Genomic DNA, 17,599 nt, shown 5'->3' with positions numbered 1-17,599 from the left:
GTATTTTCTTTTTTCATTCTTTCTTTTTTTTCTTTTTGAGACAGAGTCTTGCTCTGTTGCCAGGCTGGAGTGCAGTGGCGTGATCTCAGCTTACTGCAACCTCCGCCTCCCAGGTTCAAGCAATTCTCCTGCCTCAGCCTCCCGAGTAGCCAGGACTATAGGCGTGTGCCACCACGCCTGGCTAATTTTTGTATTTTTAGTAGAGACGGAGTTTTACCATATTGGTCAGGCTGGTCTCGAACTACCGATCTTGTGATCTGCCCGCCTCGGCCTCCCAAAGTGCTGGGATTATAGCCGTGAGCCACTGCACCTGGCTGGTATTTTCTTTTTAAAAAAGTACACAAGGCCAGGCGCGGTGGCTCAAGCCTATAATCCTAGCACTTTGGGAGGCTGAGGCGGGCGGATCACGAGGTCAGGAGATTGAGACCATCCTGGCTAACACGGTGAAACCCCGTCTCTACTAAAAATACAAAAAATTAGCTGGGCATGGTGGCGGGTGCCTATAGTCCCAGCTACTTGGGAGGCTGAGACAGGAGAATGGCGCGAACCTGGGAGGTGGAGCTTGCAGTGAGCCGAGATTGCGCCACTGCACTCCAGCCTAGGTGACAGAGTAAGACTCTGTCTCAAAAAAAAAAAAAAAAGTATACAAGCAGCCCATGATTATATGCTTGAGATAAAACAGTACAGAAGAAAACAGTACAGAAGTAGTTCTAAATATGTCAAAAGTGAATATATTTCCTTTAGCTTCTTCTGATACTCTCCTCCCCAGAGGTAATCAAGGTTAATGTTTAATGTATATCCAGACCTCTTCCTTTACAATTACAAATACATATTTATATCTATATCTCTGTCTATCTGTCTAGTTTTTTTTTTTTTTTTTTTGAGATGGTCTGACTCCCATGGCCCAGACTAAAGTGCAGTGGTGTGATCACAGCTCACACAGCCTCGACTTCCTGGGCTCTGGTGATTCTCCCACCTCAGCCTCCTGAGTAGCTGGGACTACTGGAATGCACCACCACGCCCAGCTAATTTTTGTATTTTTAGTAGCGACGGGGTTTTGCCATGTTGCCCAGGCTGGTCTCGAACTCCTGGGCTCAAGCAATCTGCTTACCTTGGCCTCCCAAAGTGCTGGGATTACAGGCATGAGCCGCCACACTCAGCCCACATCTAAATATTTATATACTTTTTATGTTAAATAAATGGGATTCTCGGCTGGATGCAGTGAGCTGTGATTGTGCCACTGCACTCCAGCCTGGGTGACAAGAGTGAGACCCTGTCTGTTTTTTTTTTTTTTTTTTTGAGACGGAGTCTCGCTCTGTCTCTCAGGCTGGAGTGCAGTGGCGCGATCTCTGCTCACTGCAAGCTCCATCGCCTCCCAGGTACACGCCATTCTCCTGCCTCAGCCTCCCGAGGAGCTGGGACTACAGGCGCCCGCCACCACACCCGGCTGATTTTTTTGTATTTTTACTAGAGACGGGGTTTCACCGTGTTAGCCAGGATGGTCTCGATCTCCTGACCTCGTGATCCGCCCGCCTCGGCCTCCCAAAGTGCTGGGATTGCAGGCGTGAGCCACCGTGCTCGGCCGAGACCCTGTCTTAAATAAATAAATAAATAAATAGGATTCTGTGCCTTGCTTTTTGCCCCACTTAGTATATGTTTGAGATCTTTCCATACATATATATATATATATCTCATTTTTTAAAAACAGTTCTATGTAACATGAATGGATACAAATGTAATGTATTGAAATTTGTCAATATTATAAATCTCTGTGTGTACGTGTAGGGTATATTCCTGGATGTGGAATTGCAGGTGAGGAGGTTACATTTGCCATCATCCCTAGAAAGAGAAAAGCCAGGGTCCAAGTAACTAATCTTGGTGCTATGAGAACAACGTTTCCATAAACAAGTATATGGGAAATGGCCACATGCTAAACCACCCTCTTGGTCATTCACAATCAAGGAGCATATTAAAAGTTCTGGAAATTCTTCAGTAACCACTCTGTTGAGTGGTTTAACAAGAGTTGTTTGCAAAAGGAAAGACTTTAATTCTTTGTACACATTTATTAAAGTCTCCCTGAACAGTTAGTTAAATGCCACCATATGCTAATCTCTCAAAGACAGTACAGCATTTGGGTAGGAACTTGGCCACACACTGTGCCACCCAGTTGGGCAGCTGGGGTGGGGTCAAGTGTGGACTTTGTCCAGGAACCAAGAGATGCCTGTCTTGGTGGCTTTGGTGAGAGGGATTCAGCAAGGAAGGCCTGGCTAGAACGTCAGGAGGCTCTGGGGGAGGGTTGCAATTTTACTCTAGCCTAGCTGAGAGGTGATGTCAGACCTAGCAGACACACTGCATCCATCAGGCCCAGGCCTCCAACACAGAACAGCACAGATCTAGAATCCCTAGAGAAGGAGCCCCTTGGGGTGGAAGAGGGTAGACCATAACCCCCTGTTGACACACTTCTGGCCAACTGGTGAGGTCATGGCTAACTTCCAAAACTCAGTGTAGATGTTGCCTCTGCGAAACCTTCCCAAGCCCTCAGGCTGTTACAGCCAGGTCAGTATAAACCACTCCTGTGTGTTCTCCTAGCACCTTTGCTGCATCGCTTAGTGCAGTCAGTGAGTCTAGTTTGTCTTCCAGTTCATACTAACCTGCCTTGTGAAGAGGAAGGGTCACATAATGAATTGTGTACTTCACAGTCTTCTCTAACAAAAGTGGGAGCTCCTCCATAGTGGGATACTGTTCAGGCTCTCATTCAGTCATTACTGAGCACCTACCACTTGTCAGGCATTAGCTGAACTGCTGGGAATTCAGGGGTGAGGCAGACCCAATCCCTGCCCTCACTCTTACATCTCCTGTACAGCCTAGCCCAATGTCTAGCCTAGGACCTGGCACAGTGGGGCTTACGGATGGCAATCTCATTGGAAAGTTTGTTTTGAAACTGCCTTTGCAAAACAAGCACTGCTTTAACTTACCTTCTATGCTAAATATATTAATAAACATTTTCTCAAGATGCATTGTCCACTAATAGTTTAGTGTTGAAGAACAGGCCTTGGGTCAGATGGACCTGGATTCAAATCCTTGTTCCCTCCTCTTACTGCTTGAGGGACTTTGGACATATTACTTGACTTCTCTGAACTTGAGCTTCCTGATCTGTAAAATGGAGACAGTAACACCTCACAAGGTTGTTGTGAGGGGAGGAGCCTGCCCTATAGCAAGTGTCCTGCCATATAGCAAGTGAGCAGTAAACACTGGCCATTCTTCTTGTTGGTGTGATTACTGGGAACTGGTTGCCATTGTGATGTTGGGACTGGTGATGGAACTCTTGGATTGAGAATGCCGAGATGGTGCACTGAAGATGCTGTGTGCTCTTTCAGACCAGGAGGAGGATGAGTAGGAGGGAAGTTTATATAACGTAAATTCATTTGACCGTAACATATATATTTAAACATCGTGGACGACCTTGGGGGCCTGATGGGGAGTGGGGGTGCTAAGGCTCCAGCCACCCCTAGGCCCTCCACCTGGCAGGACCAAAGTTGGGGCGGTACCCGCAGCACCGCCCCCTGGGCCCCGCAGGAGTGTGCAGTCACCTTGTTAGGCCTATGTTGGCTTGCCCATCACTCCTGGCCTGCAGTCTCCCAACCCTGTGGCGGCAGCAGCAGCATTCCCTGAATGGATCAAAGGCTGCCTTGGTGTCGTCTGCTGAATTGCTATAGGAGTCAGCCCAGGGCTGCTCACGTGCACCTCAGGTTGCTGATGGCAGCTCTAGTTATCTGGGGATGGAAGTTTGGGAGGAGTGGGCCTTGGTCCACCCTGTGCGAAAGGGAATACCACCGCCCACCGGGCCCCCGCTCCCGCCCCCTCCCCGCCCCGCCCCCTCCCCGCCCGGCCCCCGGGCCCCGCCCCCTCCCCGCCCGGCCCCGGGCCCCGGGCCCCGGCCCCGGGCCCCGCCCCCGCTCTCCATAGTTACCGCGCTGTGGAGGCGGCGGCCATCTTGGCTGCGGAGCGATGAGCGGGTCTAACCCGAAGGCTGCGGCCGCGGCTTCGGCGGCTGGGCCCGGGGGGCTGGTGGCTGGCAAGGAGGAGAAGAAAAAAGCGGGCGGCGGCGTCCTGAACCGTCTGAAGGCGCGGCGGCAGGCGCCCCACCACGCGGCCGACGACGGCGTCGGGGCAGCGGTCACGGAGCAGGAGCTGCTGGCGCTGGACACCATCCGGCCCGAGCACGTCCTGCGCCTCAGCCGTGTCACCGAGAGTGAGTGCCGCGCGGGCCGCGCCCTCCCCTCGCGCCGTGCCCGGCTCCCGGAGCCTTCAGCGGACCCGGCCACTCGACCAGCTCGCGGGTACCCCCAGACCCCCTTGGCCGGCCGGGCTGCACTTCCCGCTGCCCCGCCGGCCGGGCTCTGCCCCTCCCTGGTCACGTTGCTCTGGTGGGGAAGGACTCTCCTGGGCTTGACCTCATTCCTGTGAGTCCGGCCACGCTAGGATGCCCCTCGGCCGGTCGGCTCCCCAGCTCTGCCGGACCTGTTTGGGTAGAGGGCCCCGTTCAGCGGAACTGGACCCTCCTGAGCCGGCCGGGGGCCGAGGTCCCCTCATAAATGGGCCCTTGGACCCTCAGCCTGGAACCCCCGGCCATCAGTGAAGTTACCGCTCAGCCGGGCGCCCCCAGCCCTCTGGCAGGCCAGAAGCCTTACCTGCTTCCTCCGCCGGCCCCATTGCAGCCCTCCCCCATTGCAGCCCTCCCCCATTGCAGCCCTCCCCCATTGCAGCCCTCCCCCATTGCAGCCCTCCCCCATTGCAGCCCTCCCCCATTGCAGCCTGCCGGGCTTCCCTCCCGCTTTGGGTCCGGAGCGTTGCCCCGTAGTGTGCAGGTGGGTTTTTCCTCAGACACATAGCCGTGGCATTTCCTGCTCATTTAAAACTGTGCCACATTAAAACAAAAATAAAGTTTCAGTGTGTGTACAAACTCCGACGTGTGAATCCTGCTTTTGACATTCTCTTGAATTAAGAATGATTTCAGGGTTTCAGAATTGCGTTTCCTGCACAAAAGGCAGCCATCCTAAGCTTCTTCGTTGATGGGAGGATGGGTGGGAAGAAAAATGTTGCCCAGTCCCTGCTCTGGGTGATCTGGTGATCTCCCTTTTTCCCAAGTCAGTCCCTGACTTGACGTCTTTTCTCTTACTGCTGTTTTCCCTGCAGGAGTGTGCACTCACCTGGTTAGGCCCATCTTGGCCTGCCCATCACTCCTGGCTTGCAGTCTCCTAACCCTGTGGCAGCAGCAGCATTCCCTGGATGGATGGAAGGCTGCCATGGTGTCTGCTGAACTGCTACAGCAGGCAGCCCAGGGCTGTTCAGGTTCACCTCAGATTGCTGATGGCAGCTCTAGTAATTTGGGAATGGAAGTTTGTGGGGAGTGGGCCTTGGTCCACCCTGCGAAAGGGAATTTCCATCTCCTAAAAGAGTTTTAATTTGATTCTAGATATTTGGATGCCCCCATTTCCCAACACTGTTTGGGTTGGGACTGTCTTTAGCAGGCCTGAGTGTATCTTTAGACATTCTTGCTATTTAGACATCCCTGCTAGTTTTATTGAAACTGTGTGAAAAAGCTGCTTTTTTTCTGAACCAGTTTTCATTTGGGGCTCTGAAAGTACACACATGCTCAGCACCTGGTCTTGGTAACCTCATGCCCTCTCTTGCCACCCAAGTGAGTTAGGGTATTCTGTGCCTGGCCCTAAGCAGGATTCTCAGTGGGCACTCAGATCCTATCTGGGGGCTTGGGATTGTTGCTCATTGTCCAAACCCACCTGTGCAGCTTCTTAGAGAGAGCCTGGCAACCTCTTTGTTACTCTGCTTAACGTCTTGTTCATTCTGTCCAGCAGATATTTGAGTACCCTCTAAGGGTCCAAAGCCGATGTTAGCCTTTTTAGCAGTTACAGAATAATCAGTAGTTGTCAAGTTTGCCATCTTACTAAAGAGACAACTTGTAAAACACGAAAACAACTAACTCAATAAAAGATCAAGTATCAAAATGAGTTGTGGAGAAGGTGCTATCCGGAATAATCCTAGAAAGAAATCAATGAAATTTGCTGTGATTAGAATTATTCGAATTTGCTGCTCAGGTTCTAGTCATTTGGGCCTAATGCCTTCACCGGCAGATGTATCCTCTTGCCTGGATATGTATAATATGTATGGTCTACTGTATGATTTTGTGTAACCCACAAACTAAGAATGGTTTGTACATTTTTAAATGGTTGAAAAAAACTTTAAAATCTTGAGACACGTGGTTATGTAAAATTCATATTTCAGTGTCCATAAATACAGTTTTACTGGAATATAGCCACATTCATTCATTTGCGTATTGTCTGGATGCTTTTGTGGCTACAATAATAGAGTTGAATGGTTGTGACAGAGACCATGTGGCGGCAAAGCTTAATTATTTCAAATCTGGCTCTTTACAGAAAAGTTTGCTGATCTCGGCTTTTTTACACTGACAGTTGGCAAACTAGCATTGTATTATCCGCTAAGTCGGTTTAAATGTCTTAGATTGGAATTCTATAAAAAGTTCTCTGCCCTGTTGTGACATCCAACTTGATAGATAATGAAAGATTTTTAGGTGTTTCCAAAGAAATCCACTTTTCTATCCTAGTTTCTAAAAGTTTTGTCATTTTTCATCCAAAGCAAGTCCTTGTTCTTTTTTTTCTTTGTTGGATCCCCTATTTCTGTCCATACAACTTCTGCTGGTGATAACACATGACAAAATTTTTGGGAGTATTTTAAGTGTATTGTGTAAGAAAAAATCTGAGTTTGCTTCAAAACTTGAGAATTAAATAAATGGTAGTTTTGGAGGATTATTTAACAGTGTTGGTTTCTCTCTCGTTTTCAGATTATTTATGTAAACCCGAAGACAACATCTACAGTATTGATTTCACCCGCTTCAAAATTCGAGATTTGGAGACAGGGACAGTACTTTTTGAGATTGCCAAACCTTGCGTTTCAGGTAGGCCTCAACGTTGTAGTGACCAGTAGACAGTTTTGAGCCAAAGGTCTTTGAAACTCAAATCTTGGTGTGCCACTGCATCCTGTTTCTTGGACTCCAGTGTGTCCCTCTTCTGTGACCTCTTCCCGTGGCCTGGCCTGCCAGGCATGGTGGTTTGAAGCTGTGTTCAGAGGCTGATGTTTGTTGAATGTCTATTCTATGCTGGTCACTGTGTTCCACATCTTTATGCACATCAGTGTATGTAATCCTCACACTTCTGTGAGGAATTACTGTTATCTTCATTTTACAGTGAAGCATCTGAGGCCTAGAATTCCCAAGCGGCACTTTCCTAAGGCCCTGTGCTGGTTCATCTTATGTTGCTTCCAGTTGGGAAAGGAATCCTTGAAATTAAACTATAATGAGGAAAACTCACCTGAGCTTAGAGCCCTCTTGGAGGATGATAGGGAGGATTCTGGTCCAGACACGAGGCAGTTTGAGCCATCTTCTCACTCTCCTTTACGTAGTGCCTTGGATTTCCCAGACCTGTTTTGGATTTTAATCTCAACCATTTTCTGGAAGAACAGACCCAGGAACTCAACTACTTGGGGTTCCTTAAATTAGCCTCTGATAGCTGCTTCCTGTGCTTGTGATAAAAAGTGTGGGGGTTATTCATTCTATCCAAGAGACCACAGAGCCTTTGGAGCACCTCACTGGAGGTTTAGCGCCCCCTGGAGTTAGTCATTTGTTAGAATACTGGTACAGATACTCATAGTATCAGTGTGGTTTCTAAACTTACTTTGCAGTGTTTCTCATCTGATTTGCTACTTAGAGCCTGCAAATTTGATAAGGCCCCAATTTCACCCCTACCTGGTGGTATTTATGCTATCATAATCTAATACTGACCAAGGCACCTAAATGCTCAAGTTCATGGGTAGTTGTTGTTGTTGTTGTTGTTGTTGTTGTTTTGTGGGGTTTTTTTTGTGTGTTGTTTTGAGACAGAGTCTTTCTCTATCACCCAGGCTGGAGTGCAGTGGCATGATCTTGGCTCACTGGAACCTCCGCCTCCTTGGTTCAAGAGATTCTCCTGCCTCAGCCTTCCAAGTAGCTGAGAATACAGGTGCCTGCCACCACGCCTAGCTACTTTTTGTATTTTTAGTAGAGACAAGATTTCACCATGTTGGTCAGGCTGGTATTGAACCCCTGACCTTGTGATTCACCTGCTTTGGTCTCCCAAAGTGCTGGGATTATAGGCGTGCGCCACTGCGCCTGGTTGCTCATGGGTGGTTTTTTATTGGGATGGTCACATCAAGACCAGCTAGCTTCCTGGGTCTATGGTGTTCTCATCCCTAAGCCACATATCACAGTACCTGGGACATTTCAAGGACTCCAGGCCTACTACAGGTATGTGGTTTTGGATTAGACTCAGTTGTCATTTCAGTATAAGACAGAACTGTTTCAAGAAGGTCAGCTAAAGATACTGTAAAGTATCTTGGTTTTCAGTCTCTTTAGTTTTTACATTTAAGGATCTTGATTCACTTGGAATATTCCCCACATTGAGGCTGGGTGCGGTGGCTTACACCTGTAATCCCAGCACTTCGGGAGGCTGAGGCAGGCGGATCACTTGAGCCCCAGGAGTTTGAGACCAGCCTGGGCAACACGGTGAAACCCTATCTGTACAAAGTACAAAAAAATTAGCCAGGCGTGGTGGCACACGCCTGTGGTCCCAGCTACTCAGGAGGCTGAGGTGGAAGGATAGCTTGAGCCTGGGAGATCAAGGCTGCAGTGAGCTGTGATCACTTTGTTGCACTCCAGCGAAGGCAACAGAGTGAGACCCTATCTTAAAATAAAGCAGTAAATATAAACAATAGAATATCCTCACACTGAATCAGTACCTTTCTGCAGCACTTGTTCTGATGAATTTGAATCCCCAAGATTTGCTCTAACTCTCTCTGAATGACATTGTTGGAGCCGGGGTTTTAGAGTCTCTGGGGTTGAACCCCTACTCAGCCTGGTTGCCCAGTTGCTCTTGGGCTTGTCAAAGGCAGAGATGTTTGATGCTGAAAAAGACTTCTCTTATGTTGTACCCATGTACGGCTTAGACCTGGAGAAAATGTCCTCACTGGACACTGGGGGGTACTAACTCCTATTCACATTAGAATTAGAATGCTTATTCTCTGATTCTTTTTTTTTGAGACGGTGTTTCACTCTTGTTGCCCAGGTTAGGGTGCAATGGCGCAATCTTGGCTCACTGCAACCTCCGTCTCACGGGTTCAAGCGATTCTCCTGTCTCAGCCTTCCGAGTAGCAGGGATTACAGGCATGCACCACCACGCCCGGCTAATTTTGTATTTTTTGTAGAGACAGGGTTTCTCCATGTTGGTCAGGCTGGTCTCAAACTTCTGACCTCAGGGGATCCACCCGCCTCGGTCTCTGAAAGTGCTGGGATTACAGGCGTGAGCCACTGCGCCCAGCCCTCTGATTAATTTTACAAATCTTTCATCTCCTGGGTTCAGGAGTGGACTAGGCCGGAGACCAGCATTAACTTTGTAGAGGCGGAGGCCCCCACATCTGCTTCACCCTTTCCCAGGTGGTCAAAGGGTTAGGCCTGGTATGACCTAGAAGTAGACATCAGTTAAGGAACTATAGTATCTCAAGGCTGTAGGTCGATGTCTCCTATTTAAATAGCAAAAGTATTTTTAGTGGTTTATCTTTGCAGCCTGTCAGAAATTTCTGTATTCATTGAAATAACTTTCTTGATAAGTGTCAACTTTTGTAGCCTCATTCTTTTAGGTTGGTGCTAGCGCTTCAACTTGTTTAGCTACAGACCTAGGCTGTATAATATAGACCATGTCAGGGGCCCATTTCCCAGCTTGTGTTTCAGGCTTCACCCTTAGGATATGGTGTAAGCTCTCAAACTATTAAAAAAGGCTAATCGCTTAGTGTTGAAGAATAGGCCTTGAGTCAGAGGGAGCTGGATTCAAATCCTTGTTCCCCCCTCTTACTGCTTGAGGGACTTTGGACATATTACTTGACTTCTCTGAACTTGAGCTTCCTGATCTGTAAAATGGAGACAGTAACACCTCACAGGGTTGTTGTGAGGGGAGGAGCCTGCCCTATAGCAAGCGTCCTGCCATATAGCAAGTGAGCAGTAAACACTGGCCATTCTTCTTGTTGGTGTGATTACTGGGAACTGGTTGCCATTGTGATGTTGGGACTGGTGATGGAACTCTTGGATTGAGAATGCTGAGATGGTGCACTGAAGATTCTGTGCTCTTTCAGACCAGGAGGAGGATGAGGAGGAGGGAGGTGGAGACGTGGACATCAGCGCAGGACGTTTTGTCCGCTATCAGTTCACACCGGCATTTCTCCGCCTCCGGACAGTCGGGGCTACGTGAGTACCATTACTACTTGAGGGAAGAATGTTCTGTTTGTTCACAGAGAAGAGTGTTTTCTGTTGGGTTTTGGGATGGCTTTAGAGGAGGGAGGAGGCAAAGTCAGGCTTACAGAGATTTATTTTCCAGGGTGGAGTTCACAGTGGGAGACAAACCTGTGTCAAACTTCCGGATGATCGAACGGCACTATTTCCGGGAACACTTGCTGAAAAACTTTGACTTTGATTTTGGCTTCTGCATCCCCAGCAGTAGGAACACTTGTGAACATATCTATGAGTTTCCCCAGCTTTCGGAGGATGTCAGTATGTATCCCCTGACTCTTACAGCACTCTAGATTCTGAGGGCTACAAGGAACAAACCTTGAAACCCATCTGGTCCAGCGCCCTGGCTTTGTCTCATGGCAGTGCTGACATGATGCGTATCTAGTCATTTGACTTCAGGCTTCTCATTTCCTATTGCTCCTGGCTCCTGTTCCAAACTCTAACTCGGCCCCATATGGGAGCAATGAAGGGTTTGTTTGTTTTTGTTTTTTTTCTTCCCCCGAGACAGAGAGTCTTGCTCTGTCGCCCAGGCTGGAGTGCAGTGGCATAATCTCGGCTCACTGCAACCTCCGTCTCCCAGGTTCAAGCGATTCTCCTGCCTCAGCCTCCTGAGTAGCTGGGATTATACCACACCTGGCTAGTTTTTGTATTTTCAGTAGAGACGGATTTTCACCATGTTGGCCAGGCTGGTCTCAAACTCTTGACCTCATGATCCACCCACCTCGGCCTCCCAAAATGCTGGGATTACAGGTATGAGCCACCGCCCCCTTGCCCTATCGCCCAGGCTGGAGTGCAGTGGCGCAGTCTTGGCTCACTGCATCCTCCGCCTCCTGGGTTCAGGTGATTCTCTTGCCTCAGCCTCTCGAGTAGCTGGGATTACAGGTGCCTGCCACCATGCCCGGCTAATTTTTTGTAGAGACGGGGTTTCACCATGTTAGCCAAGCTGGTCTCGAACTCCTGACCTCGTGATCCGCCTGCCTCGGCCTCCCAAAGTTCTGGGGATTACAGGCGTGAGCCACTGTGCTAGGCCTGAAGGTTTTTCTTTTTTTTTTTTGTTTTGAGATGGAGTCTTGATCTTGACGCCCAGGCTGGAGTACAGTGGCGCAATCTCGGCTCATTGTAAGCTCTGCCTCCTGGGTTCATGCCATTCTCCTGCCTCAGCCTCCTGAGTAGCTGGGACTACAGGTGCCCACCACTATGCCCGGCTAATTTTTTGTATTTTTAGCAGAGATGGGGTTTCACCATGTTAGCCAGTACGGTCCCGATCTCCTGACCTCGTGATCCACCCGCCTTGGCCTCCCAAAGTGCTGGGATTACAGGCATGAGCCACTGTGCCTGCGCCCGGCCAGCCCGAAGGTTTTAATATTACAGGCCATCCTTTTAGATGCCTCCTGTGGGAAGACAGTGCCTAAGGGAGATAAAAGGAGGCCTGTGACCATCCCTGGGACTCTGATCAGATAAAGCACCTCTCCTGTGCACCGTTAGTCATGGTTTTCCATTGTTTTAGTCATTGGCCCTTCCCTTTTTTCTTAATCAGAGCTAGATGTGAAACTGCAGGCTAAATAGAATCAAGGCCTGAGGACTTCTTTTCCATTCCCTGCAGGATAGAGAGTTGATTGGATAAAGTGTTGAGATAGATCTAGCAGGAGGGAATGGGGCTGTTGCAGATTTTGGGGCAGGAGTAAGGTGGTGGAAGTACTGTCTGAGGAAGAGTGGCCTAAACCTGGGGAGAGCACCAGAGGGAGAAGGCTGCTGCCCTGTAGCCTCGGCAAGGGAAGATGGGGACCAAACGAGAGAAAGAACAGGCCTTGTCAGTTTCTGCGACTTTGGCCTACCCACCTCAGGACCACATCCTTTGTGAATACGTAGGGAAAAATCAAGGCATTTATAGGGTGTGAATGGAATCTTGTGACTAATGATGCCTTAAGTTGCTTTGTCGGCATCACTGATTGTTCTTCTCAGAATCCCAGGTCCTTAGGAATTGTCATATTCTGAAAACCAGATACCCTTTACTCGTGTGGCAGTGCAGTTCCCAGGTAACATCAGGATTGCTGAGATGTGGGGCAGGGTGTTGACGACAGCATCTGATTCAGACTTGAACCCCTCCTCCCAAGCTGGCTGGAATATGTAGATACTTGCAAGAAAAGATGATGTATAGTGATAAGTTTTACCCATGAAGCCAAATCAGCCTGGAGGGCAATATTCTGCATATAAACCAAGTAGTTTTGGCATTGGTGGGTTCAAAGAACTTTAAAAAATCAGTTTCACTTTTTGAGAACTGTGGTGAGCAACAGCACTTCCTCCAGGGGACTCTGAATGGCATGTAATCATTAACTCACAACTGATCAGAGGTAGTATTATCTTTACTCTCCAGTATGGTTAAAGACTCAAAATGGCATGTAATCATTAACTCACAACTGATAAGAGGTAGTGACTGTTAATTATCTTTCCAGTATGGTTAAAGAGGTCTGGGCAGTTGCTTGAACAAACAAAACTTTAGATCCCAAGACAGGCAGACCCATTGCTGGATCATTTGCGAGTTGATACCCAAAAGGTCTACAGAGAAGGCTCCCTGCCCTGTGTTCCTTGCACTCATTCCCACTTAGGATTCCTTGGGTTGTCAGGGGTGTGTGTAGAGGTGGGCACAGTGAGGCTCAGATTTCTGAATTTGGACTGGAATGTCTAGAGGTGAGCCACTGACCAGAGGCCAGGGCTGACTTTGGTCAGCTGAGAGCCCTGAGTAAATAGGTTGGTGGGATCCATGTTGGGAAGAGGGTGAACACATTTCCCTGGTATCTTGGCTGAAGAATCCAGGCTGGAGATGACAGACGAGGCCATGGTGGAGAGTTGACTGCATCCTTACATTGAAATGGAGATCATGTTCAGTTTGGGGGCCTCTGTGGTCTCTCCAGCTGTCAAGGACTGCCTCCCTGTGTTCTGACCTCATCATTATTCTGGCAGAGTATACTCTGAAGCGCTGGCTTATTTTGGAGGGGATACAAAGTTTTCTCCCACCTACCCTGTGGGGCAGACTCAAACATAATTCTTTGCTTTTTTTTCCCCCTTTGCCTGACTTGCAGTTCGTCTGATGATTGAAAATCCTTACGAGACCCGCTCTGACAGCTTCTACTTTGTTGACAACAAGCTGATAATGCACAACAAGGCTGATTATGCCTATAATGGAGGCCAGTAAATGCTGCAGTAGTAGATACGGGAGGTGCTTTGCCGCGGCCACAAGATCTGGCACATGGAGGCGATTGAAGCTGCAATTTGTCAACACACATCTGGAACCTGGCCCCAGGAAGCCAAGGCTGGGGTGGCAGTTTCCTGTGCGCCAAAGGAGCTGCCAAACTGTGCTGTGTTTTCTTCCCCAGTATTTTTTCTTCCCTTTTTTTTTTTCCTGCCCCTTAGGTTGCAGAGGTACTATAGTAAAGTAAAAGGTTAGGATAAGGCTCCTGGAATCCAGATAAAAAAGTTTATTTTCCTGTAGTCTGGCTGCCTGTTGGTTGTCTTGACAAGCCTTTGTGTCTCCAGGCATAGCTGTGCCTGGTGAGAAGGCTCCGTCCAGGCCCACCAGAAGTTCAGCAGCTTTTAAGGTTCCTGAGTGCTCTGGGAAGTGGAAAGGTAGGCCTCTTCCAGGTAGCTCCTCCTCTCACCTCTGGCATTGCCATCAGTGCAGTCTGCCCTCGGTCTGTGTGAAGTCTTAAACCAACTGGAAGAAACTTGAAAGGGTGGGGAGGGAGGAGAGGTGCCAAGAGTGGAGGCACCAGGGAATGAATGATGCTCCCAAGCTGAAGGATCTACTTTGTGGAGAGGCTGCTGCTCTGTCTGACTTCCAGGGTCTCAGCCAGCCACCCTGGGAATAGACCAAGGTTTCAGCCTGGCAGTACCTTCTATTCTCAGTTTGGAGGACAGACAAGCTTGCTCTGCCTCTCCTGGCTCCTCCCTTCTGAGTCTCATGAAATAGAATGTGTCAGCTCTGCTCACAGAACAGTAGTATCTCTTGAGGCCAGAGCAGGTCTTGTATTTTGTTTTTTTATTTCCAGACTTCTTTTAGGAAGGTTTTATAAAATGACAGTGGTGTTCCCAGCATATGTGATATGCGGTTAGACTTCTGATAGTATTAATCAGCTTCCTGGGGCTAATGTGGCTTACGTTGGGAGGATATGCTTACGAATCAGCAACAGCTTTCTAAAGGAGAGATGTGACTTTTCTCTGCACTGTGCAGCCTGGAGGATCGGCTTTTGATGGGGATTTGGCTCCGAAGCTCTTTGTAGATTTCTTTTTTAGGAGGGTTTTCCTATCTACCTTTCTACTGAAGTAGTTTCTGGAACTATCCTGGTGGATCAGAGTTAAGTAATGCAGTCTGATCCTTCATACTGCTAGTTAGAATTGTTTTAGGTGTTCAGAAAGGGTAAAATAGGCTGAGGTGGCCTGTCAGAGTGATGTGTTCTCAAAAAAGTTTACCCGCACATCTGTGGGCTGCTTTTGTCCCTTAGTGACAGACTCCACAAACCCTCTGATTTTTTTGACCCTTAGTGGACAGACTCCACAAACCCTCTGATGAGATGATTGATGTGGCCAGGGTCCAATTAGCATCAGTAGAAGGATGTCACTAGGAAAGGACCAGGTATCTGGTAAGTGACTGTGAGGTGTCACAGTACCTGTGACAGGAGAGTGTCCCGAAGTGCTTGGGAGAAAGGCTGTATGGGGGCCAGGGACAGAAAAGACAGTGTGTGGCCACAGAAGTTCCTGTGCATCCACCACCAGTGCTGCCCCCTGTGTGGGCCCTAGAGAAAGTGGCCCCAAACCTTGGCCCAGTGCTTTGTACCAGGCCAGAGTCTTGGTGATGCCACGTGCTGGCAGCTTTCCCACTGAGAAGGTCCTAGCTTACCCCTGTGTGCTGGTCTTGGATTCAGCCCTGAGGGAGGGAAGAGACCATGCCTCCTGTGGAGTGGGTTCCTTATCACCAGACTGGCCACTCTCAGAACTGGCGTCCACTGTAAATCCAGGTGCCTTACGTGTGGCTCTGTCCCTTATGCTGCTGGGGAAAGCTGCATTGCCATTGTTCCCACCTCCTCATTGGCAGATAGATGCCAGCACTGTTAGCACTGTCTCCTCACCTTTTGTTTCTCATTGTGGCTCCTCAAATAGGATTTGCATGTTCCTGTCAAGCTTAACAACAATCCCTTCTCTCTTTGACAGAGGCCCAGGTGGGAGAGTTTCTACTATTTGATATTTGAGTATTATCTGGGATGTGGTTCTAGAGCTGCCCAGAGCTGTGCTCAGTAGAGTGTGTCTTGGAACGTGCCCCTGGGCAGACTGTATCTAGTACACTGGTGGGCTATCTCTTATCTGCAGTGTTTGCTTTTGCTAGGAAGAGGATGTAGAGGAAGGAGGAGGTGGGCAGTCTGGCTTGAGTTGTGCTGTATCCTCTACCTTGTTAGCTTGCCTTAGTCTCACTGGAGACCATGTGCGGATAGTGCTTGGTCCATGCCCAGCAGGACAGGGCTTTGCTGCTTCTGAAAGTCTGGTGTTCTCTGTCTGGGGCTGTGGATGCCTGTGTCTAGCTGCTCAGGCAATCTTGAGAAGCATTCCACTCTGGGATGTTAACCAGTATGAGTTTGAAATTCAAGCCTTTGTACTTGAGTTGGGGAGAGAATTGCAAGGCGTACTTTCTCTGAAAGTAACAGAACCAGTCAGGCTGCCATGTTATTAAGGAATCTGAACTGTTGATAGCAGTTATCTTGTGGGTGATACAATGGGAGGGGGCAAAAAAACTACCTGCATAGGAGACCCTGCCCTCTATCAAGAGCTGGGAGCACATTTCATCAGAGTAGCAGGCCCACCTGGTGCCACAGGGCCTGCCCTTCCTGCTTCTGTTCCTTTGCCTTGCAATCTCCTAGAGAGAGCCTCTTCCTGTACAGCCTTTGGGCCAAAATGCCCTTCTAGCTTCTCCAAAGAAGATCCTAGTTTATTTCATTTTATGTTTTAAAAGGTAAACAGGACATAACAAGTAAAAGAAGTTTTGGGCTAAAGTAGGGTATGTCTCCTTATGTATTAGCCCAATACTGTTTTGCAGAGAAAACATTTTTCAAGCATGTACTTCCTGAAGACATGTCAGTCTTTGGGCCATTTGATTTCCAATACATAGGGTGGAAGAATGTGATTTGGGGCTGACCATAAACTGGAAATTTGTGAAATGGCAGTGATTGGGCGATCTTCAGTTTATTTTTTCAGTTGAACTGGAACTCATTTCTGGAATGGATTTAATAGGCCGTGTCTAATGTACAAACTGGGTGAGTCCTGCCTTAGTGTGTCCTGCCCCACCGGTACGTGTCCAGGATACTCTTCTTTTCCCCTCTGTAAAGTCACTTTCTTCTGATGGCCATTGTCACTGTGATGCCAGGTTTGGGGATGAGGACAGTGTGTCCTGAAATTCACAGGACTGACTCCTCACCCCAGTGCACGAGGATTCCTGTGGCATAAGGTGCTGTTGTACCTAGTGTAGGAGCCTAATCATTGAACCATTGTGTTACATTCCATGTCACAGAACATCTCAGCCTCAAGAAGAATTTGGTGGAGGTGGATTTACCCCTTGTTTTACAAAGGACCATGTAAAGTCATTGAAGTTGTGAAAGTCTATTTTTTTCCTGTAAATCTATTTTTTACAGAATATAAGAAACATTAGTGACCTGATCTGTCCTTCCTCCTCCTTCCCGCTTCCCCAAAATCACATTCCAGTTTTTATTGTCTGTGTCCAAAGTAAACTAGGTGACTTATTTGTATAAAATGTTATTTTGCCACAAGAGACAGTAATAAAGATTTTCACAGTACTTCTCCCTCATCCTGTCTCCTGATTGTTGGGCCACTTGTGTTGCTGAGGGGAGCAGGGGCGGGTGGGGCCTCCAGGTTTCTCTTACTTTGGCTATTATGTGGCCCTTCTGTAAGTAGTTTAACTAGAGTATAGCTGGCTTCTAGGGTGATTGAGGAATTGTACTGGACTTGAGGCTTAATATTTTTGCTTTGTATTTTTCCAGGGTGAGTGGCTTTGTAAATTGAAAGTTTACATGCACATTTTAAAGGTAGGCTTTTTTTTTTTTTTTTTTTTTTTTTTGAGATGGTGTTTCATTCTTTTTGCCCAGGCTGGAGTGTGATGGCACGATGGTAGCATCGCACTCCAGCCTGGGCAAA

The 17,599-nt window shown here is 48.3% G+C and overlaps 1 protein-coding gene across 1 annotated transcript; it reads left to right on the top strand.

The window, feature by feature from the left end:
* Nucleotides 1-3,974: 3,974 nt before the first annotated feature.
* On the top strand, nt 3,975-17,241 carry UNC119B (unc-119 lipid binding chaperone B). The gene is made up of 5 exons (XM_030938399.1): nt 3,975-4,252; nt 6,881-6,994; nt 10,252-10,363; nt 10,494-10,666; nt 13,486-17,241. Exons 1-5 carry the CDS (start codon nt 4,009-4,011, stop codon nt 13,596-13,598), a joined length of 756 nt encoding a protein of 251 aa, XP_030794259.1. The 5' UTR covers nt 3,975-4,008; the 3' UTR covers nt 13,599-17,241.
* Nucleotides 17,242-17,599: the final 358 nt, after the last annotated feature.

The sequence above is a fragment of the Rhinopithecus roxellana genome, chromosome 10, assembly GCF_007565055.1.
Source record: "Rhinopithecus roxellana isolate Shanxi Qingling chromosome 10, ASM756505v1, whole genome shotgun sequence".
Classification (NCBI taxonomy): Eukaryota; Metazoa; Chordata; class Mammalia; order Primates; family Cercopithecidae; genus Rhinopithecus; species Rhinopithecus roxellana.
This window is presented reverse-complemented; position numbering and strand designations above follow the sequence as displayed.

What these genes read in the sequence shown, in the direction of transcription:
- UNC119B (XM_030938399.1), top strand. Translation starts at nt 4,009, where the DNA reads ATGAGCGGGTCTAACCCGAAGGCTGCGGCCGCGGCTTCGGCGGCTGGG. An exon ending in CCTCAGCCGTGTCACCGAGA is followed by an intron (nt 4,253 to 6,880) that starts GTGAGTGCCGCG and finishes TCTCGTTTTCAG; the next exon opens with ATTATTTATGTAAACCCGAA. An exon ending in CTCCGGACAGTCGGGGCTAC is followed by an intron (nt 10,364 to 10,493) that starts GTGAGTACCATT and finishes TTTATTTTCCAG; the next exon opens with GGTGGAGTTCACAGTGGGAG.